The sequence below is a fragment of the Adiantum capillus-veneris genome, chromosome 30 (assembly GCF_014529385.1).
Source record: "Adiantum capillus-veneris isolate H3 chromosome 30, ASM1452938v2, whole genome shotgun sequence".
Classification (NCBI taxonomy): Eukaryota; Viridiplantae; Streptophyta; class Polypodiopsida; order Polypodiales; family Pteridaceae; genus Adiantum; species Adiantum capillus-veneris.
In genome coordinates, this window is record NC_140960.1 from 109,171,367 (window position 1) to 109,196,864 (window position 25,498).

The window sequence follows — 25,498 nt, forward strand, 5'->3', positions numbered from 1 at the left end:
GACGCATCTACGAGCTAATTGTGGTCGTAAGTGTATCAAACGATGTCTGTTTTCTGCGTGCTAGTAGTCTATAGAATCGTGGCGACATAAGCTACGCATAGGTAGTCATAAATTTCAGTTTCGGGCACTTTCAAAATTCGGCTCTGTCATCCTACGCGTTTTCCGCAGATGGGTTTTGAGTGAGGGTTTTGAGTGTAGAAGCTTAGGGACAGGTGTATCCTAGTGAGGGGATGGTGTTCCTTAAGTTTCGTACGAATCTGGCATGATTAGGTGAGTTACCTTCCGCATGTGTGTATGTGGCTAGGTGTAGTTGAGAGCAGTGAGGTTCTTGATTGTGGTTTAGTTGGCCTTCCTGAGTGTTGTATGTGTAGGATGGTCTCAGCCTGACAAGCTTAAGAGATTTCCTTCGTGTGCCTATCGTGTCATCTGTGTCCTCGATTGACATTATGTTGATCTAGGTAGTGTTTGCATGCACTTCATGGGTGTGTGAGTCGCTTCCCATCCAACATGCTAACTCCTATTTCTAGGGTTTAGGATAGCCTAGGAAGTGTTCTGGCACCCTTGTGAGCCTGTACGCAGGACATGCATGTCCAGGCATTTTAGATTAGTTGCATACCCTTTGATTGCACATGAGCATAGCCAGTGTCTGCTACGCATAGGCATTTGGGAGTGTTCCCATTCAGTTGCATTAGTATCTAGCCTAGGTATTTATCTGCATGTGAATCGCCTCTTATTAGTATGTGAATCGCCTCTTATTAGTAGTAACATTTTTACATCATTTTAGAAATCGTGGGTTTTTATTGGCATTGCCCGACCCAGCTTTAAGTTCATATATAAGTGACCCTAGGGGTCACTTCTCAACAATAAGTCAGTACGCTCGTTAGCAGCACCAAGTACCCATATTACCTCAGCCTTTCCGGCGTTTTTGCACCAGAACAGCCCATCAACACCAGCGATTTCAGTTTTCAGTCGTAGCCTCGCCGCACCATCACAGATCCAGCCATCAGCACTAGTGTTTTCAGTTTTCAGCCCAAGACAGAAGATCAGCCAGTGTTTTCAGATTCAAGAGTTTTTCAGTTTTCAGTCCATCACCGCAATCTACGAAAGCGGTTCAGCCCATAGCCTCGTCGCAGTTGCAGATTCTAGCCAGAATCCCTAGCGTTTCGCATTTTCAGCCCTTAGCCTCGCAGATCCAAGCATCTACCACAAGATCCCATCAGCATCTCAACATCTAGGACCACTGTATCAACATTTGTGCAATCTAAAGCAAATACCTCTCTAGCGATAGAGACGGAGGCCCTTGAAACCCCCCTCCCCATCTGGTGTCAATCCTCTCTCTCTCTCTCTCTCTCTCTCTCTCTCTCTCTCTCTCTCTCACACACACAAAACCTTCATTCGCAGTTTCACTCTCCTCTTTGCATATCTCTCGTGAAGTAAACCGAACTCTCATTCAATAAAAGGAACCTTGAGTACGCACTGAGCACTCATCTTGAGCATATACTATCAATCACTTCCACTCCACATTACATCTACAAAGGTAGGGGGTCAGTATGCATCATCTCCCTACACACTCTCGGAGCAGCCACCTCTTCCAGATCCGCGAGAGCCATGCCCACACATGTACTTTCTTTACCGCCAAGACGGTAAAGAAGGCCATTGAGAGGATGAGGACCAAGGGAGCATATGATCATAATGGCCCAGTAGCATATCATTTTATACATGCCAAAGATCTGCTTGCAGAGCTTCTAGCAGTGATGTTCAACCGTGCCATGTGTGAGGGCCTACCTGATACTTGGAGTTTGTCTACTATCGTACCTATCTTCAAGTCGGGAGATCCTATGGAGCCTGGAACTACGGGACTATCATGATTGGACACACATTAATACGGTTGTACGCATCCATCCTTCAGCAGCAGTTGAGTAGATGGGCAGAGAAAGAGGGTGTACGGGCAGCACGACAAGCAGGTTTCAGGAGAGGTTTCTCTACTCTTGATCATATTTTGACACTCACATCCATTACTGAGAGGGGAGATCACATGGGAGACTGCTCTATTGTTGCTTTATGGATTTCCACAAAGCCTTCGACACAGTGCCCAGAGCTAAATTGATGCGCAGACTGTAGGAGATGGGGATACCCACAATGTTGATTTGGGGGATCATGGCTCTATACAGGTCAGTAGTGGGGCATGTACGCACTCTAGTGGGGATTTTTGATTTGGTTCACTCCACTATCGGGTGAAACAGGGTTGCTCACTATCTGGCATGTATGTGGATGAGATTTTTGACTACATTGAGAGGGATGGTGATAGAGGAGCATAGTTGGCAGGGACATGGATCCCACTATTGTTATATGCTGATGACACATAGTTGACACGTACGGTCACGTACGATGGTTACACGTACGAAGACGTGCGGTACTAATCGAACTAAAAAAAATTAGACGTACGTTGACGTAACGTACGATGCAAAAAAATAAATCATATATTTTTCAGAGCTTTTACTCTATTATGAGTAACTACTTAGTATTAAGTACATACAACTCAAAGGAGATGTCTTACAAGTAAGAACATTAAAGATTTGGTCATGGACATTGGAAACGGCAATGTTCGAAAAGAGATGATCATGATTGCATTTGATTTCATAATTCATTACATAAGTAGAGAGTCGAGGCTCGAGAGATACAAGTGACAAAAAGTAGTACAAAAAAGTAGTGACACAACTCATAGTCTCATGGCCCATGGGTACAAACTTTAAAGCATAAAGAGAGAGTTCTAAGTGCTCATATTGCTCTCATCACCGGAGTTGTGGTCCGAGCTTGAGCTAGAGGTAGCTGCATCATCCTCATCACTACTTGCATCAGATGCACTAGATGCAAGACCATAATCTCCCTCACTAAGGATGTTGCCTTCATCATCAAACTCTGGCTCTCTAGGATCCGCAGGTCTAGAAATGGACACATTCTCCAAAGTGGTGTCCGCCATAGTAGATCCGCTACCCGAGCCTCGCCGCACATAGGTCCTGGGTGTCCGTGCCGACGCTCTTCCACTCCCACGAGCAACCGAAGTGGAAGCTCCTCTACCTGTAGTTGCCAAAGCTCGCACAACCACCTTCTTGCGGGACCGTGTGCGAGAGACACGGCGATCAATCTCCTCCAACTCCAAGTAGAGGTTTCGAAATATTTGCTCCTCCTCTAGATCGCGATCTTTGTTGAGACTCTTAAGAGTCTCAATGGAGAGCTTGCATTCATCTACATTCACCTATTTGTCATTTACAACATGCAAGAAGATTAATGGAGTTAGCAATTTGGTATGCCAAAAATATGAGCACATGATACATCATACATATTACATCATACATGTGAAAGCATAAATAAAGAGTATGATGTAGCCAACTCAATTACCTGCCTAGCCATTGGCATCTCGTGCATGGACCTCAACATGCGTAAATTGGAGCGACAATAGATAAGCCGCTCCAATTGCTTCGTAGAAAGCTTGTTGCGGATCTTGGTGTGTATAAGAGAATACGCCGACCAATTCCGCTCACATGCACCCGATGAGCAATCCTAGAGCACATAGATGATAGAAGAGAGGCATGAGATTTGAATTGTGGGAATTTTCAATTGAGAGGTGACTTATGTGACATGTCACATGAATGATGAATGTCAAATGATGACATGATTGAGATTATAAATTTATAATTTATGGTATGGTATTATGTATAATTATTAATATATATGATATACCTGTCCAAGAACCCTCAATGCCACCCTTTGAAGGTGAGGCAATTGATAGCCAAAACATTCCCACCAAAAAAGAGGCTTCACTAACGAATCCCTCTTCCAACACACCGAGGAAGCGAATGCCGTGCCTCTTTGGTCTCCATAGTTGATGAGCTCTTGGAGAAACTCTCCATGGTGTTCTTCATTGAGTATCTTTGGAAGGTACTTGTCGCGCTCCTCTTGAAGTGCTTGATCCGCAAAGATTGATGGCTTTTTGAAAGCCGGATGCAAGAGGGCGGCAAAGCCATGGATTGGTCGCCTCATCCAATCCCACCGCTTTTTAACAAGGAAGAGAATGTCATCTCTCTTTGGAGAGTCCTCCAACACATCACTACAAAGAGAGAGAGAAAGATAGTCAAGCATGGAAGGGTAGAACCGTAGATAGAAAAAGACAACTTACAATGTACATAAATCATAAGGTGATATGTTTACCGTGAACCATCGGGTGCTCCATCAAGAATGGTGGATCTCTCAATCTCCTTGTAAGCCTCCTCCATGAAGTGGTAAAGGAGACCTATGGTAGACCCTTCCATGTCGGTCATCCGAAGCACCTTATACAATGGCAATACCACCATGACAAGACCCTTGACCTCTTGCCAAAACTCCTCCTTCAAGCAAAGCCGTTGGATGGCCTTTGCATCTTGTTGGGATGATTGGGTCTCTTCTTCAATCCATGCTTTGAACTCATCCGAGACCATTGTCTTTTGCAAGTTGGTTTGCACATCATAGAGGCGCTCAAGGAGGAGCCACATAGCGGCAAAGCGTGTTGCGGAAGGCTTCTTCAACTCCAAGCCGGAGTAAGTGCGATATATCGCAAGTACTCTCACCTTTTTGTTGATGAAGTTGACGATGGAGAGGGCTTGGGATAGAATGTCCTTTACCCAAGGTAGGTCGCCAATGTCCTCCAAGAGGAGGTCAATGCAATGTGATGCACATGGAGTCCATACTATGTGTGGATACTCCGCCTCTAGCTTTTTGGCCATGGAAGCACAATTGGAGGCATTGTCAGTGATTACTTGAATGACGTTGCTTGGACCGATCTACATATGGAGAAAGAAGGGAAAGTGAGAAGAGCCAAGGCAAAAGACAAAATTGAAAATAGTAGATACTTGAGAGTGGAATAAAAAATTTTACCTCTTTTATGGCTTGACGAATGTGGCGGTAAATGAAGGCACCCGTGACCTTTTTCCCCCTTGCTCCCGCATCAACCGCTCGCAAGAAGTAGGTGCCAAGAGGGCATGAGACAAGGATATTAATGATTCCCCTCTTCTTGCGGTCACTCCATCCATCGGTGAGAATAGAGCAACCATACTTTACCCATCCGGCACGCACGGGGTCAAGAGACTTGTCGATTCGTGCCCTCTCTTCATCAAGCTTTTTGGTGCGCATGTCATGGTATGACACTCCCGTCCACCCTTCACATGGACCAACCGCGGCAATAGCCTTCACCATGCGTTTCCAACGATCCGTGCGAAGAATATGAAAAGAGAGATTGCACTCAATGATGGTGCGTGCAATCTCTATCTCCGCTTGTCGTTGCCTCTCTTTGAGGAAAGACAATGGACCGGAAGTTCCACCCACCGTTTGTGCAAGAGTAGCTTGCTTTGGAGGCCGCCCACCATGACTTCTTTTGCTCTTCTTTGAGACGCTACCACCCTCGGTGGAGGCCATGGTAGCGCCGCCGGATGCAACGGACATTGATGGAGAAGCATCCTCTCCCGAATCGGAGAGATCATGGTCGGGCGGAACCACCTCCTCCGATGCCTTTGCAACCGCCTTGCGCGTCTTCAAGGGGAGATACTTTGCTTTGCACTCTTGGAGAATGTCGTCGGGGATATTCGGACAAGGACCCGCTTCCCCTCCCACCTTGGTCAAGTGGATGATAAGGCGGGTGGAGCTTGAGGTCATGGTCTTCGGGCAATATTTGCAATACCATTTGCAAACATTTTGCTTGTTCTTCACCCTTTCAAAGTAGCGGCAATGCTTGTTGAAGGCTTCATGACGAGCGGGCGGCATTATGGAGAGCTTGAGGGATGGGGAGTGATGAGAGAACTTTAGAGTAATGGAGAGCTTGAAGGAGATGGATGGAGATGAAGGGAGCTTAAGGAATAATGGAGAGCTTGAAGGAGATGAAGAAAGCTTGAGCCTTGAAGGAACAATGGAGAGCTTGAAGGAGATGAAGGGAGCTTGAAGGAGTAATGGAGAGCTTGAAGACTTGATGGAGTGCCAAAGCTTGAAGCCTTGATGGAGTGCCAAAGCTTGAAGCCTTGGCCCTTGATGAATGGAGAGAGCTTGAGGGAGCTTGAGTAGGGAAGGAGATGAATGAGAGAGCTTGAGGGATATATGGAGAAGAAGAGAGGGTGGGCAACCTTATATAGGTTTTGAGGAGAGAGAGAGAAGAGGGTTAAAGAGAGAGCATGCTTCAAAATTCAAATTCCATGTGCCATGGCCATAGCCCATGTGGCTTTGTGTGTGTGTGTGTGGATGTTGGGGGGGGGGGGGGGGGGGGGGGGGGGGGGGGGGGTGGGATGGCACATTGGCTTATGATGCCCCAAGGGCCAAGGCTCCAAGGCCCCCAACGTTCAATTTTTAACGTTCAAAAACTGCCAGCACGTGGCGCTACAAAACGGCTGTAAAAACAGTCAAAAAAGTCCGCCAACGATCACTTTTTTTTTATCGGACGGAACGGACGGGACGGACGGGACGTTCCGTTCGACGGACGTGGACAAGCCTGTTCAGATGACATTGTGTTGATTTTTGACTCCTCAGAGGGGGGCGGCATCACTTAGATGCTTTGTACACATTTGCTCATGATAGTGGATTGTCTGTTAACCTGGGGGAAACCAAGGTTATGGTGTTTAACACCACACCACAGTGGGTCAGAAGGTCAGCACCTACATTTACATATGGCTAGGAGTGTCACAGGCTTAGGCACCCAAGTCGAGAATCCGACACGACACATGAGAATATCACTTAAAATGCTTCACAACTTTAAAACTTGAGTCGACACGGCCCGATGTAGTTCTGTGCCCAGAGGTATTGGCCCCAAAACCTGGCACCCCTTTCGGTATTTCTTTATTTTATTAATGCTTGAGCAAAGTACAATACCCGAAGGGGTCCTCTGCTCTCAAACTCTGCGTCCAGATGCTCTGAAGAGTGAGACCCCTAAGGGTCCTTTAATTCTTACAAGGGATGCCAACAGCAGAGCCCCCAAAGCAATCTAGCTCAAAAGCAAAGTGTTCCAAAAGTAATAATCCCCAAAAGCTGGGCCAAAAAGCATCAACGTAATTTGCAGAAATTTGTATAATATACCACGTCAGCAACTTGTCAGTGCATTTTCACGGACAGCCCGTACACTTTGTCATGTCATCAACCGTACTTCCACGTCATCACCTCTGTCCGTACATCCTACTGTCAGTCCGTATAGTCTGCCACATCATCAACCGTATTGCCACGACAGCACCTCTGTTCGTACATCATGTTGTCACTCCGAACAATTACAACCACATCATCATTGTGTGTCCGGACAGTACTGCCACATCATCAATTTGTGACATACCCCCCTCTTGAAAGAATTGTAATTGCCCTCGATTACGCCTGCAAAATCAGACATAAGCCATAAACCAGTTCAGTAGACATTGACTCTAAGTACCGACGCACTAGACGACACAAATCCAGCACTTGTACAAAGACGACAATCACATCACATCACATTCAGATCACATTCAAATCATAGTCAGATCACATAGAATCTAGGACCATGATTCCTGGCGACGTATTTAGCAATCGCACCTAGATCCAGACCGGAACTCACTGATGTCAATTAACTAATCCCATATCGTGATCACGCCCCTAGATTTCATTCTGATCTAGGACCATGATTCCTGGCAACGAATTTAGCAATCCCATCTAGATCTATCCCACATCTCACCGATGTCGGATTGACTATTCCCATCATAGATTTTTGCACTCAAGCATTGTCATGTGCGAGTGATCATTCCATCTGCACTCAAGGACTACCGTGTGAGAGTAATCATTTCTGGAGATAAGAATCCATCACACACTGAGTTCATACTGAACAGAGTGGTTCAATCATTTAGTTCTAGCTATGTGGCCATCTCATCCCGCAAGAACTCTTGATGCGCGCACGACAGTTCCATTTAATCCGTCGTGATTCAAAATTCGTGACTCATTTTTAGGTTCATTCGGGAGCTGTCATTGCTCCAAAATCATCATCATCTCATTCTTAATCCTATTATCTGTTCACAAATAGCAGGTTCTTCCTTTAATTCATGATACTTATCGGGTTCATTTTGGAGCTGTCATTGCTCCGAATTCATCATCCATTATCATCAATTTCACCTGTTATCTCCACACATCTAGCAAGTTCTTCCAAAGAACACTAATTCTCATACATAAATCATCGTCGGAAATTCCTATTTCAAAGTTCTCATTCACACACTTAGTTCATACCGAACACAGTGTTTCAATCATCTAGTCATCTCATCCGTCCAGAAGTCTTGATGCACCTAGATCCCTGTGTAGCCATCTCATCCCGCAAGAACTCTTGATGCGCTCACCACAATATCCAGTCATCTCATTCATATGGGAATCTTGATGCACTAGAATCATTAGACATGCGTCATCATCCATTCATTCAAATTCAGCATTCTTATCTTGAATCGACAGATCCATTCTCGAGCTTCCGTCGCTCCCAATCTCACCATCTCATCCTCGATTTCACCTGCAAAACAGGTAAGGAGATGGCTCACCTCGTTGCAAAAGAGTAGATGTCCAACTCCATGCTTCCCAATCCATAAAGATGTGAGTTCCTCGCTCCTATTTCCGGTTATCCGTCACAAACAACCAGGTTGTCACTACATCAGTATCCCTTTCATTGTCCTTTCCAGACTCCGTATCTCGTTCATCTTCAGGTCAACAGTTCTGTTCCGGCTCTTCCTGCGAGTGAAGCTTCCGCTTTTCTACACTCGTCTATCCTTTCAGCTTTCCACCGCGTCCTGAGAGGAGACTCAAGGGCCTCATGCCATCTCGAATGAATCTCATCAATCGGGTAAATCTCAGGCCTCTAGAGTGCTTGATCAACCTTTTCACACACGTGTCAACCTGCAATTAGCGCTTGTACTTCGCTGGCAAACTTCTCCGTCGAAAAAATTTGCCCAAATCTTCATTCTTTTCTTCAATTCCCGCACCAGATTTCAACTCTTCTTTGCCTTCCCGTTGAGAGGGTGTTATCTCTGTCAGATTCTCCACGAGAACTCATGTGTAATATGGGATTCTTTATGGCTTATGCCTTGTAAGACAGAACGATGAAGACGGGAGCGCGCCCGATGCGCAATGAAGTAAGGGTGGGAGTGGCTAAAAAGTCCGGGGTCGGAACACCACAATTCCTCGATAACAATTTCCGAAGTTGTGCCCAAATGCCCTGTCTCCTGTTTGATGGGACCGGTATACTTTGAGAAAAGCACACACTTGATGCTCTGATACCACTATCACAGGCTTGGGCACCCCAAGTCGAGAATCCACCACGACACACGAGAAAATCACTTAAAATACTTCACAACTTTAAAACTTGAGTCGACACGTCCCGACGTAGTTCCGTGCCCAGAGGTATTGGCCCCAAAACCTTGCGCCCCTTTCGGTATTTCTTTATTTTATTAATGCTTGAGCGAAGTACAACATCCGAAGGGGTCCTCTGCTCTCTCACTCTGCGTCCATATGCTCTGAAGAGTGAGACCCCTAAGGGTCCTTTTATTCTTACAAGGGATGCCAAAAGCAGAGCCCCAAAAGCAATCTAACTCAAAAGCGAAGTGTTCCAAAAGCAATAATCCCCAAAAGCTGCCCCAAAAAGCATCAGCATAATTTGCGAGCTTCCGAACAATCTGCCACGTCAACAGCCTGTCAGCGCGTTTCACGGACAATCCGTACAGTTTGCCACGTCACCAGTCGTTTTGCCACGTCAGCACCTCTGTTCGTACATCCTGCTGCCTGCCAGTCCGTACAATTACTGCCACGTCATCACTGTGTGTCCGTGCAGTAATGCCACGTCATCAATTTGTGACAAGGAGACGGTGGAGTATGCAGATGCATACACCTATCTTGGGGTAGTCTTCAATGGACCGGTGTTTTCATTGAGGAGAGCAGCAAAGACTAGATTGACGAGAGCTTATGCAACCTTGGAAGGATTGGAGAGGATGTGCTCGCAGGTTCAGTTTTAGAAACCTCAAACAAAGCTTTGGCTTTCTGACACTCTAGTGGCTTCAGCTATGTTTTATGGCGTTCAGATATGGGAACCCTTACTGGACCACCATGGCAGATCTAGTAGCTTTGATAGATGGACATGTATGGAGAGGCCTTTAGTCTCTATGATTTCTCAGATGATTCGGGCTAAGGCCTCAGTGCCACATAAGATTATTTGAGCGGAGCTAGCTGCCCCCCCTCTCGTGATTGAGGGACTTACTAGATCAGTATCCTTCATGCATAGTTTATGGGACCTCCCTAGAGACGGATATGCTCGGCTAGCCCTTGAGTCATCCCGACAGATAGCGCTACAGGGAAATACAGCATGTTGGTATGGGCAGATGACATCATGGTTTTAGTCACATGGTTTTAGCATGGATAGACTGCCTCCGTTCCAGTACTCCTTGGATGCACCCTCCCTATCTCTCACATGGACAGAGATCACTAGACTCATACGTCAAGATCTGATTCAGTTAGATACAAGAAGCACATGGATACAGCCGACACGGGAGTTGGACACGAAGATGGCTTTCTATAGAGAGCATCTTCTCCAACTCACAAAGGATGGATATGTGATCAAACCTGCCTATATGAACACTCATGTATCCCATGGGATACGATGTGCTATTGGTCAGATGCGCACATTATCGCATCAGTTAGAGATTGAGACTTTGAGACTGGCAAATTTAGGAGAGTACCAGCAGAGGCTTTGCTAGTTGTGTCATACAGAGCCAAAGACAGTTACATCACATATGTCATTGTCTGGTATACTATGAGATACGAGACTGCTTTCATTGTCTATTCAGAGAGGGCTTTGGACCACTGGTTAGAGTCATGAGATATCAGGATCAAAGATGCCTCGGGTTGTTTTTGCTAGAGCTGCACACAGTGAGAGTCTCCTGAGGAGATCAGACAATGGGAGACATTCAAAGAGGGGGATCACTGACTTCTTTAGAGCAAAGACTCTGCAATCAAATAGCTTCACAGCAGACTTTAGAGCCCACCTATAACAGAGGTATATTAATTGACAGAGCCATTGAGCTCGGGAGAGTTAGACGTCCACGTCTACAAGGGCGACCACAACATCAACGGAGGCTCCATCAAAGGATCAAGACTATTCTAGCATGACATAAGAGACGTCCAGTACGACAATTTAAAGAGGCAAACATTGACGATGCTCTTCAGCGACCAATGCAATACATTCTCGGACAACACCCAATGTCGGGCATCCTCGGACTTTGATGATGATGATGATTTTAGTTTTTTACTTCATTTTTATTTTGTACTTCGACATTGTATTAGATCCACCAAGATTGTATCAGTTTGGTCTCATAGGTCATTTTCGCCTTTTGAAGACATTTAATATAACTTTTCATTTCATCTGTCAGGTGCAGCGGAAGTGTTTATGGATTTAGCTCGGATCTAGTACTCCGCACAAACACAAGGGCTGAAATCTGCTGGCAACCAAGGGCTGAGATCACTGGCTGTTCTGGCTGCAAAACGCTGGCTTCCTTGGGCTGAAACGCAGGTTCTACTGGCTGGAAACGCTGAGGAATCTGAGGGAAACGCAGGACTTGCTCCTCCTCCTGCTTCCTGCTCTACAAAAGCTGCCCCCTGGCTGCCTATATACCCACCAAAGGCTGGGTCAAGCAGGCTAATAGGCAGCCCACGATTTCATTCGTTTGCTAAAAGTCACTTATGAATTAAGTGTCCAAAATAAGAGGTGGTTCACGCGGTAAAAATGCATGTATGCTGAATACCGTTTTGTGGAAGAGAGGGTTTGCAATCTATTGACTAGCCTGGACATGCACATCCTGCTAGAGGCTCACAAAGGTGCCAGGCTCAGCCCTAAGCTACTGGATCATGCTAGACTGTGGTAGAACATGTCCACGTAGCGGAAGTGAAGTGCGCACGTGACATCGTCCCCCTCTCTCTCTCTCTCTCTCTCTCTCTCTCTCTCTCTCTCTCTCTCTCTCTCTCTCTCTCTCTCTCTCTCTCTCTCTCTCTCTCTCTCCATTGCTTATTCAGGGAGGGCTTTGGACCCCTAGATAGAGTAATGAAGTATGAGGATCAGAGATGCCTTGGCTTATATCTACTTGAGCTACAGTGGCATAGGGATAGTCTGTTGAGGAAACATGGGACACGACAGTCACAGAGACCGATCACAGATTTCTTTGGATCGGGAAGCCAGGAGAGCAGCCACCAGCGCAGAGTTGTGCCCACGTGCATACCAGAGGCACCCTCATTGACAGGGCGATTGAGCTTGAGAGATCGAGGCGACCACGACCGAGACACAGGAGCACACTCCATCGACGGAGACTTCAGCAGAGGATCAGGGACATCCTAGCACGACATCCGGAGTGTCATTGAGAACTTACTCTACACTTCATTTTCACTGTCACTACTCACTTCTCATTTTTATTTTTTGCATTCAGTACCTTTGTACTTTTGTATTCAGACATTGTACTAGTTTCACCACTTTGTATCACATGGTCTCATAGGTCATTTTGGCCTTTTGAAGACGTTAATATATCATATCATATCATATCTCTCTCTCTCTCTCTCTCTCTCTCTCTCTCTCTCTCTCTCTCTCTCTCTCTCTCTCTCTCTCTCTCTCTCTCTCTCTCTCTCTCTCTCTCTCTCTCTCTCTGTGCAACGGCACTCTATGGACACACCCAAGGAGACTGGAAGAGGTGATGCATGGTAGAGACATCATCCTGCTCACAGAGACACACGAGAGCTCAGAGAGAGGTCTACCCCGAGTACAGGACTATCAGTGGGAGTCTACACACAGGAAGTGTACACGGCACAACACCTCCAGAGGATCTGGCGGAGTAGTCGACCTCTATTGCCGCTCACTTCATAGCAGATACAGATAGTAGCTCGCGATCCAGAGGTACGCTACATGTGGATACGGATTGAGCTATCTGAGGAGCACATCCTCTACATTACCATTTGCTACTTTGCACCCAACAGATCTAGGTTTGCACAGACAGGCGGAGGAGAGACGGAGGAGGTTCATACACAAAGAGGAGAGGAGGATGATACACACTAACCATGGAGGAGATCATGGAGTACTCTAGACTGGGTGAAGTCTTCCTCAAGGGGGCTTTCAACGGCAGGACGCAAAGCAAACAGTGATATTTACGCCTTCAACGACCCAGAGCTACACTCCACCATGGAGGATACGGGGATAGAGACTATCTCGAGAGATACCACCACATCCACACCATATGGAAGACACCTACTTCGCCTGGGATCACAACACCGTCTCGTTATTTATAACGATGGCGCAATGGCCATCTTCCGGCGGCTTGACTTAAATACCGACATCAGTAGCCAGCGGAGGTAGTACAGTGGATTACATCATCGGCTTCAGGGAGGCAGCCCACCTGCTCACATCCTTCACCATCCCACCATTACCTATTGGAACTGACCACGCATATCTCGCCCTCTCTTTCACTGGCTCAACTATCTCACACACACCACCTCCACCCACACCACTATACACTTCACACATGAGCTAGCCAGAGTTTACTCATCACATGAATATGAGGGGATCTACACTCTCGACCCAGACACACCGCTCTCTACACTCACTAGCCAAACACACCACTCTCTACACTCACTAGCCAGCTCTCTGCAATTTCACACCTCCGCCTTTTTACACACCTCCGCCCTCAGCTGCTTTCCACACGCTACCCATATGGTAGACTCCCACCCTCTGGGACGATGCCCCAAAACCGATGGTACAACGAGGAGTGTAGAGATATTTACAGACAGCTACGGGCTCGACGAGCCTTGGAGAAGATCACAAAGAGTGAGGTCAGCTGTCAGATGAAGGCCATCACACGTCGTATAAACGGCGGGCCTTCGAGGAGGCGCAGGAGCTTGAGCTTTACCACCTTCTCATGAGTACAGAATGCGCCACAGCATGGAGGATTCTGAGAGAGCCACGCCCCACCACCCCCCTGGAGGACCCCCAGATCTGGCATGACTATGCCAAGCGCTTATACCAGATACCTGGGCAGCCACTGATCCCAGAGCCAACTGATCCCCGACCTATCACCTCAACTTTCTTCACATCTAGTATGGTGGAGAGGGCCATTCGACGCCTTCAGCATGGCTGCTCGGCAGATCACATTGGACTACAGAGTGAGCACCTAATATATGAAGCAGACACTCTCTCCCCCTTGATAGACGTCTCTTCAACCGCAAGTTGGTTGAGGGGCTACCAAAGGAGTGGACTATGCACACCATTGTGCCCATCCACAAATCTGGCGATACCCTGGACCCAAGGAACTACAGGACTATTATGATTGGTCACACATTGGCCAAATTGTATGGGGCAGTTCTTGAGGTAGAGCTTAGCACATATGCAAAGGCATCAGGGCTACGCGCACCAGGACAGGCAACAGGCTTCCGACGCAAATTCTCAACTATCGACCACATTTTCGTGCTTCGCTGCCTGATCGACGGAGCGAAAGCACGGAAGAGGAGACTCTACTGCTGCTTTGTGGATTTCCGCAAAGCCTTTGACACCATCCCCAAAGAGAGACTCTTTCAGCGCCTTCAAGAGCTACAAATACCATCTGAGATGATATAGGTCGTCCATTCTTTGTATGCACAGGTCATAGGTAGAGTGTCATGCCCAGGTGGACTATCAAATACCATTGCTAGCACCATTGGTGTGAAGCAAGGATGCCCCCTTTCCCCGACTCTATTTAGTCTCTACATCGACGAGATCTCAGATTACATTCTACGAGCAGGCGGAGAGGGATCAAACTTAGCAGGTATACCAATCCATATTATGCTCTATGCTGATGATATCATTCTAGTTTTTGAGACACGGGAGGGACTACAGAGCCACCTACGAGCCTTAGATGATTTCTGCACACATCGAGGGCTCACTGTGAACCTTGGCAAGACCAAGGTCATGATCTTCCACACCTCTAGGACAGTTCGGAGCAGAGCAGTACTTACAGCACTAGGCGGGCAGGTCGAGGTGGTTGATTCATATTTATACTTGGGGTGACTTCTAGTTGCACCACGGGCAGATTTTCCATGGCCCAGGCAACCCGAGACTGTGGCTTACACGAGGATATGCAGTGCTGGCCACCTTAGAGCGCAGATGCCATCAAGCCCACTGCCAGGAGCCCCCTTGCCACGTGACACATCCAACCCTATGTGTCCGTGGACAAGCTACAACATGATCAGGGTTCAGTTCAGTCAAGTCAGTCTAGAATAGGAAGTGATCTGGCACTTTTGTGAGTCTGTTCGCAGACCGTATAACCGGTCTGTACAACGTAGAGGGCGGTACTATTTCAATTTACCTGTTAACTTTACACAGAGCACTGAGAAGGAAAGCGAACACACTTGCGTCCAGCGACTAGAATGCCACTGCGCACACGAGACCGACACCCTGTAGGCCCCAAAGACTAGCGCCCCTTTCGGTATTTCTTTATTCAAATTAAGGTAGACGATCCGACCACTTAGCACAAGCTTTCACAAAGCTGTCCAAACCTGGCGAGGGCTGAAAACGCAGGTTTTCGACCTGATTTTGGCAGCATAACGGCGCAAAAACCCCTGTAGGTCAAAAGCACCTATCTAGGACGGATTCCCTCGCTATCTGGAAGCTTTCTGGTGAGCTGTCACAGAAATTCAGCGGGCTGTAATTCCCTGTTTTTCACTGCCAGGTGCCCAAAAGCCTGTACACGCATCCCAAGGCTCTCACGAGGCTCCCCCGGTGTTCCCTTGCAGTTTAGGTGCGAAAACCTAAACCTGCAGAAAAACACAGCAGGCTGTAATTCGCTGTTTCGGATCGTTTTTAGCGGAGCGAACACGCCTACGCGTGTCCCAAGGGCTCTCGCACACAATGGGACAGTTCCCCTGTGAATTGGACGAGTTTTCATGCGAGAAAACTCTCCAAACTCGCAATCTTTTGCGATGGAACTGTGCGTACCTGTGGGGGATTAGCAATTAGCTAATCCGGTTCCTGTTCAGAAGGCTCTTGCCTTGGCAAACACGCATAAACCCCCAGAACTGTACATGTTCAACTGAGTAGCCCAACTAGTGGGGCATTACCATATGTGCCAAAGGGGGGAGAGAGATGCACGAGAGCAAATCATTGCGCTACATGAGACAGAGGAGAAGGCAAGCTTTCCATTAAAGCTGTAGACCTGCACCCACTACTCACACACACAGTAGGTCACTTCTGTGTGAAAAATCAGCCCCCTCTCTCTTGGGCGCCTCCTCCAGCTGAGGTGTCCTGCAGACTGACCTCCACCTGCCAAGTGTCCAGTTTGCCCCTTTGAGTTAATTCTCTAGTTCCCACTCACTTATAAAGTTGTAAGTGACTTTCCGAGTGGCCCAGATTTCGTTTGGTGGGCACAGGCTTCCATAATCATCAGAATTCAGTGCTAACTGGCCCGACCAGTCCCAGACTGACCGACCCAGACTCCCGCTGTGAGAAACCTATTCAGCCGCAACCGTTTCACACTAGCCATGCAATGTCCACTTGCACCTTTTCAAGGGTTCCGGGGAAAACAAGTAAAAATAAAATAAATAAAAATATCTAGTACTTATTTACGGAAGGCAACAGGAAAAATACACCTCCTGGTGACAGACCGTGCATGTCGAGACACTTAGATTATATGCATATCCTCTGGTTGCACACAGCATGACCATCAGATTCCAGTCAGATCCCATCACTAGCATTTTTACAGTGCATAGACCTATTTTCCCTATTTTTGACATTTTTCACTTATTATTTTTAAGTGACTTTTGTTGGAAAGTAGGTAGGGCAATTTTGCTAAGTTGTATAAATAAAAACCTAGCGCTAGCACTTTCTGGCAAAAGAGGCAGCAGGAGCACCGCTCAACAGGCAACTTCTCAGCAAGACACCCCCCCATCAACAAGGCTAGCGTTTTTGCATCTGCAAGGACCTAGCGTTTTCTTCTACAGGCAGCCTGGCGATTGTTGCACAGCGGATCAGCCCCGGCAGCAGCAAGACCCATCAAGAAGCCTAGCGTTTTGCATTTGCAGGACAACCAGCAGCAGCAGGACCAATTTCAGCCCTAGCGTTTTTGCATCAACATAGAGTTTTGCAGTTTCACCGCGACGAAATATCAAGAAACCCAGCGTTTTCAGTTTTCAGCCTTTAGCACTCGCAAAAGAAGTCCCGAACCTCGCAGATCTCACCTTCCCGCAGTAGTTCCTTGCCGCACGGTGGGATCCATCGAAGTTTGTAGTTTCAGCCCGGAAAACGGAGATTTTAGCATCTGCTTTTTCAGCGCGTCGTCGTCCCATCGTCGTCATCAACATCGTCACCGACTTCAGCAAATAAAAATTTGCAGCTTTCAGCCCTTAGCATTCTCAGATTTCAGCCCGTCTCGTCGTTGTCCTCATTGTCGTCGACATCGTCGGCAAGTCCAAGCATTGTAGAGATTTGTGCATTCATAAGTAGACCACTCTCGCCATAGAGAGTGGGGCCTTCGGAGGAGGGTTTTACAACGTCTCTGGTGTCGTAGTCTCTTCTCTATCTCTCAGTCTCATGCACTCCCATTCACAGTGTTCATCACTTTGTTTGTGTCCATTGCAATCTCTCACTAAAGGAACGGAAGGCTCTCCCTTCAGTAAGTAAAAGGAACCTTGAGCACGGTTCAAAGCACTCATCTTGAGCAAAGTTCAAACATTCATTCGCTACACCTAACATTGGTATCGTAGCTTTGGCAGTGTTCTGTATCACTCAAGGAAAGAACCACAGAATTTCTTTTGCTTGTTGAGGTCGCACGAACCCAAGTTCGCTTGGGCGTGTCAATTCCTAATCGTGTTTTTGAAGAGTGACAGGAAACCCAAGAAAGAAGAGCTTGTCCAGCCTCCCCTTGTGCCTCTTTTCACTCATTGAGAGCGGACCGTGCACTTAGCGGCTGGCCAATCGACGTGAGGTGGGAAAAAGCAACCTTGGTGTGAGCGCAAGGCCGCCAAGGGGTGCGCCCACGAAAAAGAGTAGAACTCGGGTGAAGAGAAGATCCTTCTCGAACACAGATTGCAAGAGAAAGAAGAACCTCAAGAACCTCAAGACCCTCAAGAACCCAAGAACCCAAGACCCACAAGAACCCAAGTTCCTCGTGAACTTAAGAACCCAAGATCACAGTATGGTCATCACTCGAAGCGGCATGGATACTTCGCATGGAGATAATGACCATGAGAGAGGCGACGAAGAATTTTCCCCACCAAGAGGTTTTTCCGACCCTTCCACATCTACGCCACGAGTTGTACCAAATCCTATGGAGGCAATGGTCAAGTCGATGTTGGAGATGATGGCACAACAACAAGAAACGACTTGCGTTGCGATGACACAACTAGAAAGAAAAGCAGAACAACAAGAAGCGACTAGCATTGCTTTGGAACGCGAGCGCGATGCACGAAAGGAAAGAAAAGCACAAAGAAAGGAGGAAGCCGAAGCAAGACGAGCGGCCTTGGAGGCCGATCGTGAGGTTCAGAGGGATCTCCGCACTCAAGAATTGGTTCGACAGGTTCTTTCCTCGAAGTCCGAACCAGCCAAAGATGTTGGTAGTTCCTCAAGTGGCGCAAGCCGTGATTCGGACTCCAACAACCCAGTCACAGAGAAGATCCAGTTCAGTAAGTATGATGGTAAGATGGATGCTACAGTTATTCAGTCTTGGTTGCATCAATTTAATGCTTATTTTGCGACAACAAGAAGACAGGAAATAGCAAGGTTTTGATGGCAGCTATGTACCTTGCCGGTGATGCCATCAATTGGTACCATGCATAGCAAGAGGCACAGTTAGCCGCGCACCTAGAGGAAGGTGACAAATTCACGTCCCTTTCCTTCAATTGGGCTGATTTCTAAGACAAGCTCAAGGCGAGGTTTATGCCACCTCAGTACCTCGCACGACTGAAGGACGATTGGCGCGCTCTCAAGCAAAATGGTATGCCAGTTATGTCTTTCTCTAATCGTGTTTTGCAGCTAGGTACCCAATTACGCAAGTCGGATGATGAGCGCAAAGAGGCATTCCTTTACGGATTGGACAAGTATATCAAGTACTTTGTCGAGGTACTCGATCCAATCGATCTCAACAAGGCGGTAGCGATTGCTCTCGCACAGGAGATGAAGCACAATAAGGGAAAGCCTAAGGAGAACAAGACTTCGACAAGTACCTCCCAGACTTCTGAGAGCCCTCAGAATGGTAAGAACGGTAAGAACGGTAACTCTGCTAACCAATCTTCCAACAGTCTCTCAGAAAAAGAACTCTTCCAATGAACCTAAGGGTAAGGCTAACACAATTGCTAAACCTAAGCTCACTTCAGATGAAAAGGTAGCACAAGGAATTTTAGGAGGATACATCACGTCGGAAGAGCAAAGCACTTATTCTAAGGAAGGTCGTTGTTTTCATTGTCACATTAAGGGTCACATAAAAAGAACATGTCATAAGCTTCACTCTAATGAATCTAAAAAATCCACAGAACCCACTTCCTCTGTCAATGCAATCAATGACAACACGAGTGTGCCCCAAGTTTCTCTTGACCCTCCCATTGATGAGTCTCTCATTAAATGTTATGGTCATATGACGGGGCAGTGTTTTGTCATATTGTTTGACCCAAGCAGTATGCATGATGTGATCAGTCCCTCTTGTTGAGAGAGCCCGCCTAGAGGTTAGTCAGAAATCCCCTCTCGAGGTCGCTTCGCTCCCAGTATGGACTCTCTCATCACGAAAGAGTGCCTTGATGTGTTGTTTACAGTTCAACAAGCTGCTTTCTGTAGAAAAAATTTTGTCTCTCCTCTCTCAGGATGTGATATGATTTTGGGCATTCAATGGTTTCGTGAGTATAACCCTCTCATTGATTGGGCGGAAAATACGTTCACTTTCAATGCCAAAGTGACTCTCCCATTGTCATTCGTGGAGAGCAAGTTGTTCATTCTCCATCTCTCATTTCTAATGTGCAGGCGAAGATTGAACGGACTCAGGAAGAGGAGACTCTCTCGGTCTCGTCTTCTCCAAAGCATGGTACACAAGATTTGCATGATGATAAGCATGATGATTTGAATGATAATGATGCGTATGATGATTTGGATGACAATGACAAGCATGATGATTTGCATGATCAAGATGTGATTTCTCACAAGCATGATGATTTGCATGAAGAAGGTTGTGATTGTTCACAAGAAGGATGAGTTAGTGGATACTTTCTCTAGCGACGCTAACCTCATTGCAGATTCGATCAATCACGAAGAACCGATCTTGGCTCTCGATCCTAGGTCCAAAGAACCGTTACAGGAAGTACTATGTATTCGAATGATTCGTCAACACGCATTGTTCGTGTGTTTCATTCGTGATTGTTTCCTGCATTTTAGTCAACGTCTATATGTGATCCCTTTTCCAAGGCATGACATATTGTACGTTGAGCACGTTTCACTCATGAAAGAGCACAAAAATGTATGTGGATTTTTCATGAAAAGCTGAAAAGTACGCATTCAAGGAAGTCATCTTTTATGTCTCTTCCTTTGCACCACACAGTTGTAGAAAGAGCACATGAAAGTATGAGCACCAAGCGTGGGCATTTCCATTGTGTTTTGCCACAATTGATTGATTTAGATCCGCACGACAAGATTCGATCTCATTGTTTGCGTCTGTGTGGTGAACGGGTTAGCACTCCGTCTCTTTGTTCATCTACATTGCATGCACAGTCTTTGAGGAAGACAAGATTTTTTCCACTCGCTTTACATGGAATGGGTATGTTCATGTTTTTGTGTTGGAAGTGGTTTCAGGAATTTTCAGCCATGGAGATTCTTGAAGATGGAAGAAGCGTGACTCTAGACGAAGTTGAAGCATCGAAGGAGCCACAGGAGACTTTGTGTCACTTTCGGCACGGCCCAAAGAAGCAAGCGTTGCCACCTTTATGAAGTTCAAGTACCTCACGACCCACACATCAGAGTGGGCTGGCGAAGAGTCCCTTCCAGACTTCCGGATGCTATTGGCGATCTCCCTCGACGCCATACAGTTCGGTACCAGTACCTCACTTTCAAAAGGAGGGGATGTCACGTGACACATCCAACCCTATGTGTCCATGGACAAGCTACAGCATAATCAGGGTTCAGTTCCGTCAAGTCAATCTAGAATAGGAAGTGATCTGGCACTTTTGTGAGTCTATTCGCAGACCGTGCATGTCCAGACACTTAGATTATATGCATATCCTCTAGTTGCACCCAGCATGACCATCAGATTCCACTCAGATCCCATCACTAGCATTTTTACAGTGCATAGACCTATTTTCCCTATTTTTGACATTTTTCAAATATTATTTTTAAGTGACTTTTGTTGGAAAGTGGGTAGGGCAATTTTGCTAAGTTGTATAAATAAAAACCTAGCGCTAGCACTTTCTGGCAGAAGAGGCAGCAGGAGCACCGCTTAACAGGCAACTTCTCAGCAAGACCCCCCCCCCATCAGCAAGGCTAGCGTTTTTGCATCTGCAAGGACCTAGCGTTTTCTTCTACAAGCAGCCTGGCGATTGTTGCACAGCAAATCAGCCCCGGCAGCAGCAAGACCCATCAAGAAGCCTAGCGTTTTGCATTTGCAAGACAACCGGCAGCAATAGGACCTGTTTCAGCCCTAGCGTTTTTGCATCAGCATAGCGTTTCGCAGTTTCGCCGCGACGGAACATCAAGAAACCCCAGCGTTTTCAGTTTTCAGCCTTTAGCACTCGCAGAAGAAATCCCGAACCTCGCACATGTCACCTTCCCGCAACAGTTCCTCGTCGCATGGTGGGATCCATCGAAGTTTGCAGTTTCAGCCCGGAAAACGCAGATTTCAGCATCTGTGTTTTCAGCGCGTCGTCATCGACATCGTCACCGACATAGAGTCAGAATTCAACAGATAAAGATTTGCAGATTTCAGCCCTTAGCATTCTCAGATTTCAGCCCGTCTCGTCGTTGTCCTCATCGTCGTTGACATCGTCGGCAAGCCAAGCATTGTAGAGATTTGTGCAATCATAAGTAGACCACTCTCACCATAGAGAGTGGGGCATTCGGAGGAGGGTTTTACAACGGCTCTGGTGTCGTATTCTCTTCTCTATCTCTCAGTCTCATGCACTTCCATTCACAGTGTTCATCACTTTGTTTGTGTCCATTGCAATCTCTCACTAAAGGAATGGAAGGCTCTCCCTTCCGTAAGTAAAAGGAACCTTGAGCACAGTTCGGAGCACTCATCTTGAGCACAGTTTGGAGCACTCATCTTGAGCAAAGTTCAAACATTCATTCTGCTGCACCTAACACCCTTACCAAGGGGTGGCTTTTGGACACTCTAGTCACACTTGCCATGATATATGCCGCTATAGTATGAGCACCAGGGCTATCAGCATCTCTGAGGCACAGATAGAGCGCTCAAAGATCATCATGATCTCTCGCTTGCTCCATAGCAAACCCTCGGTACCACATGACATCATCAAAGCATAGTTAGTTGCACCACCGATGCTAGTAGAGGCCTTCTTTTAGACAGTTTGCTTCATCCAGCGCATGCGAGCGCTCTGACCAGACAAACTCGTTCGCAGAGCTTTTGAGGCATCGATACAGCTGCATCAGGAGGGGGACACGAGGGCATGGTACTCACAGGTCATAGAGTGGTTTGCATCCCATGGCTTGAACATCACAGATTTGCCTCCTTTTCAGTATGATCCTGACTCCCCTCATATACGCCTCTCACACACCGAGAGGAATCGAGTTCTCAGTCAGGATCTCTGGCAACATCAGGGAGACATGGATCACACCCAGAGAGCCTCTTCCCACGAAGAGGCAGTACTACCGAGACCACTTCCTGACCATCCTAGCAGATGGGTTCATCCAAAGACCGAGATACATGGATATCTACATGCCACATAGAGCACGGGTCACCATCGGACAACTCAGAGTATCATCACACCAACTAGAGATTGAGGCAGGGACATGCTGCACATGTCCCCAGAGCACAAATCAGAGGCAGATATCCGACCTTGTTGGCAAATCAGTCAACTCTACATCAGATTTTTGAGTCCAAAGACAAGAGACAAGCGACAGTTCGGCCGCTTCCTCCTAGAGGCAGCGCAGCATCGGGATTCCCTCCTCCAGGCAGCATCAGCTGTGAGGGACGAGAGCCATACACAGCTCAGACTTTTTTCAAAGGACCATAGCAACGCCACCATCTCCGACCATCCAGAGAAGAGTGACTCTACAACAGGCTGAGGAGGTCCGAGTTCGCAGACGCCCAAGTACCCATGGACGTAGGGCACCTCGCCTACACCAGAGAGAGATCCAGGACTATAGATCTTTGGAGGAGAGACGCATCCGGGCTTTTGCAAACCTAGCCGCCATCTTACGCGGATTGTTCACACCCTACCCACCCATGCAATATGTATTACACCCAGATTATGGTACTGGATGGAGCTAGAGATAGGATAGCATTTCTTCTCATGATTGTATCTACCCCAGCATATAGGATTGCATCTTTTCCTCAGTTTTGGAGCTCCACCCCCACCCTTGTATCGCCTCCCTCCTCCCCCAATCATTATACAGGATAGTCACTTTTACTTTTGTACCTTTTATTCTTTACAAATACACAGAGGACACCCACCTCATGTACTTTGATTTGTCTCATAGGCGATTTCGGCCTTTTACAGACGTTAAAAAATCTCTCTCTCTCTCTCTCTCTCTCTCTCTCTCTCTCTCTCTCTCTCTCTCTCTCTCTCTCTCTCTCTCTCTCTCTCTCTCTCTCAAATTTTGTAAGATCAAAGATGCTTAGGCTTGTACCTACTGGAACTACATCGGCACAGGGATAATCTAATGAGAAGACAAAGAGCACTACAGCCTCAGAGGCAGATCACAGATTTCTTCGGATCGAGAGAAGCAGGAGTGGAAGGAGAAGCAAGAGGCCAGCAGCCAGCACAAAGGAGTACCCACATTCATACCAAAGGCACCCTCATTGACAGGGCGATTGAGCTTAGGAAATCGAGACGACCACGACCGAGATGCAGAAGCACACTTCACCGGAGGAGACTACAACAAAGGATTAGAAGCATTCTAACCAAACACCAAGAATGCTCCTAAGAAGTTTATTTGATACTTTGTATTTAGTTTTTCACATTTATTTTCACACTTTCACACTTAGTACTTTAGTACTAAGGTACCCAGACATTGTAACAGATTCACCACTTTTGTATCAGTTTGGTCTCATAGGTCATTCTGGCCTTTTGAAGACGTTAATATAACATTTCATTTCATTTCATTTCTCTCTACGAAATACACATGCACTCTAGAACCAAAAACTTACATAAGTGTGTGGAGACGATTTCTTCAGTTCATTTCATTTCATTTCTTTTCTCTCTCTCTCTCTCTCTCTCTCTCTCTCTCTCTCTCTCTCTCTCTCTCTCTCTCTCTCTCTCTCTGCCTGCGCGCTCCCGCTCCCTACCGGGTTTCCGGGTACCTATTGTATCAGCTGCTACACCCACGTAGTTTTAGATTGTAGTAGTAGTAGTAGTATTTTGTTCCACTTCTAGTTCTTTTCTAGTTCTTTTGTACCCAGACATGGTATTAGATTCACTATTTTGTAACTGATTGGTCTCATAGGTCATTTTGGCCTTTTGAAGACGTTAATATAACATTTCATTTCATTTCTCTCTCTCTCTCTCTCTCTCTCTCTCTCTCTCTCTCTCTCCTCTCTCTCTCTCTCTCTCTCTCTCTCTCTCTCTCTCTCTCTCTGCGCGCTCCCGCTCCCTACCCCTGCACGCTGCCTCCTCCCCTCGCGCTGCTCGCTGCCCTGCCCCTGCCCTCCCTCGCTCCGCCTGCAGCCCCACCACGCTGTCCCCCCCTCTCTGCGCTGCTGTGCCCGCCCCCCCCCCTCGCCCTGCTCGCTGCCCTGCACTCCCGCTCGCTCTCGCTGCCCGGCTCCCCCCGCCCCTGCCCTCCCGCTCCCACTCCTCTACCCCCCTGTGCTCCCCGCGTAAGGTGTCCCCTAGACCTCTTCTACGCGTAGGATGTCCCTCCCCCCTTTCTCTACACGTAGGTTGTCCCCCCCCCCCCCCCCCCCCCCCCCCCTCTCTTTTACGCGTAGGATGTCCCCCCCCTTCTTCTACGCGTAGGAAGTCCCATTTTTTTATTTTTTTTATTTTTTTCTCGGACATGGTATCACACTCGCTATGGTGTATCAGCTTGGTCTCATAGTTCAATTTGGCCTTTTGAAGACGCTAGTATATCATTTTATTTCTTTTTAATACTCCCCCCCCTCTCCCCTCCCCTTCCTTCCCCTCTCTCTCTCTCTCTCTCTCTCTCTCTCTCTCTCTCTCTCTCTCTCTCTCTCTCTCTCTCTCTCTCTCTCTGCGCGCGCCACTGCTGCTGCCCCCTGCGCGCACCACTGCTGCTGCTGTTTCACCCCCTGCGCGCGCCACTGCTGCTGCTGCTGAACCCGTTGTGGCT

General features: G+C 47.2%; 1 protein-coding gene across 5 annotated transcripts in view; it reads right to left on the reverse strand.

Moving 5' to 3' along the window:
- The window catches only part of LOC147418597 (glycerophosphodiester phosphodiesterase GDPD4-like), an 81,131-nt gene that overhangs the window by 14,968 nt on the left and 40,665 nt on the right, over positions 1 to 25,498 (reverse strand). Inside the window, exons 1-5 of one of the 5 annotated variants that reach the window (XM_086506608.1) lie at positions 4,912 to 5,935; positions 4,210 to 4,817; positions 3,742 to 4,108; positions 3,400 to 3,561; positions 2,485 to 3,256 (exon numbers count right to left, since the gene is read on the reverse strand). The exons of 1 other annotated variant lie outside the window; for it this stretch is intronic. In XM_086506608.1, coding sequence (XP_086362734.1) covers positions 2,771 to 3,256; positions 3,400 to 3,561; positions 3,742 to 4,108; positions 4,210 to 4,817; positions 4,912 to 5,793 — 2,505 coding nt within the window. In that variant the 5' untranslated portion in view covers positions 5,794 to 5,935 and the 3' untranslated portion in view covers positions 2,485 to 2,770. Of the gene's footprint in view, positions 1 to 2,484; positions 3,257 to 3,399; positions 3,562 to 3,741; positions 4,109 to 4,209; positions 4,818 to 4,911; positions 5,936 to 25,498 lie in introns of those variants that run through there. 3 more of the 5 variants (XM_086506609.1, XM_086506611.1, XM_086506610.1) reach the window with 3 other exon arrangements.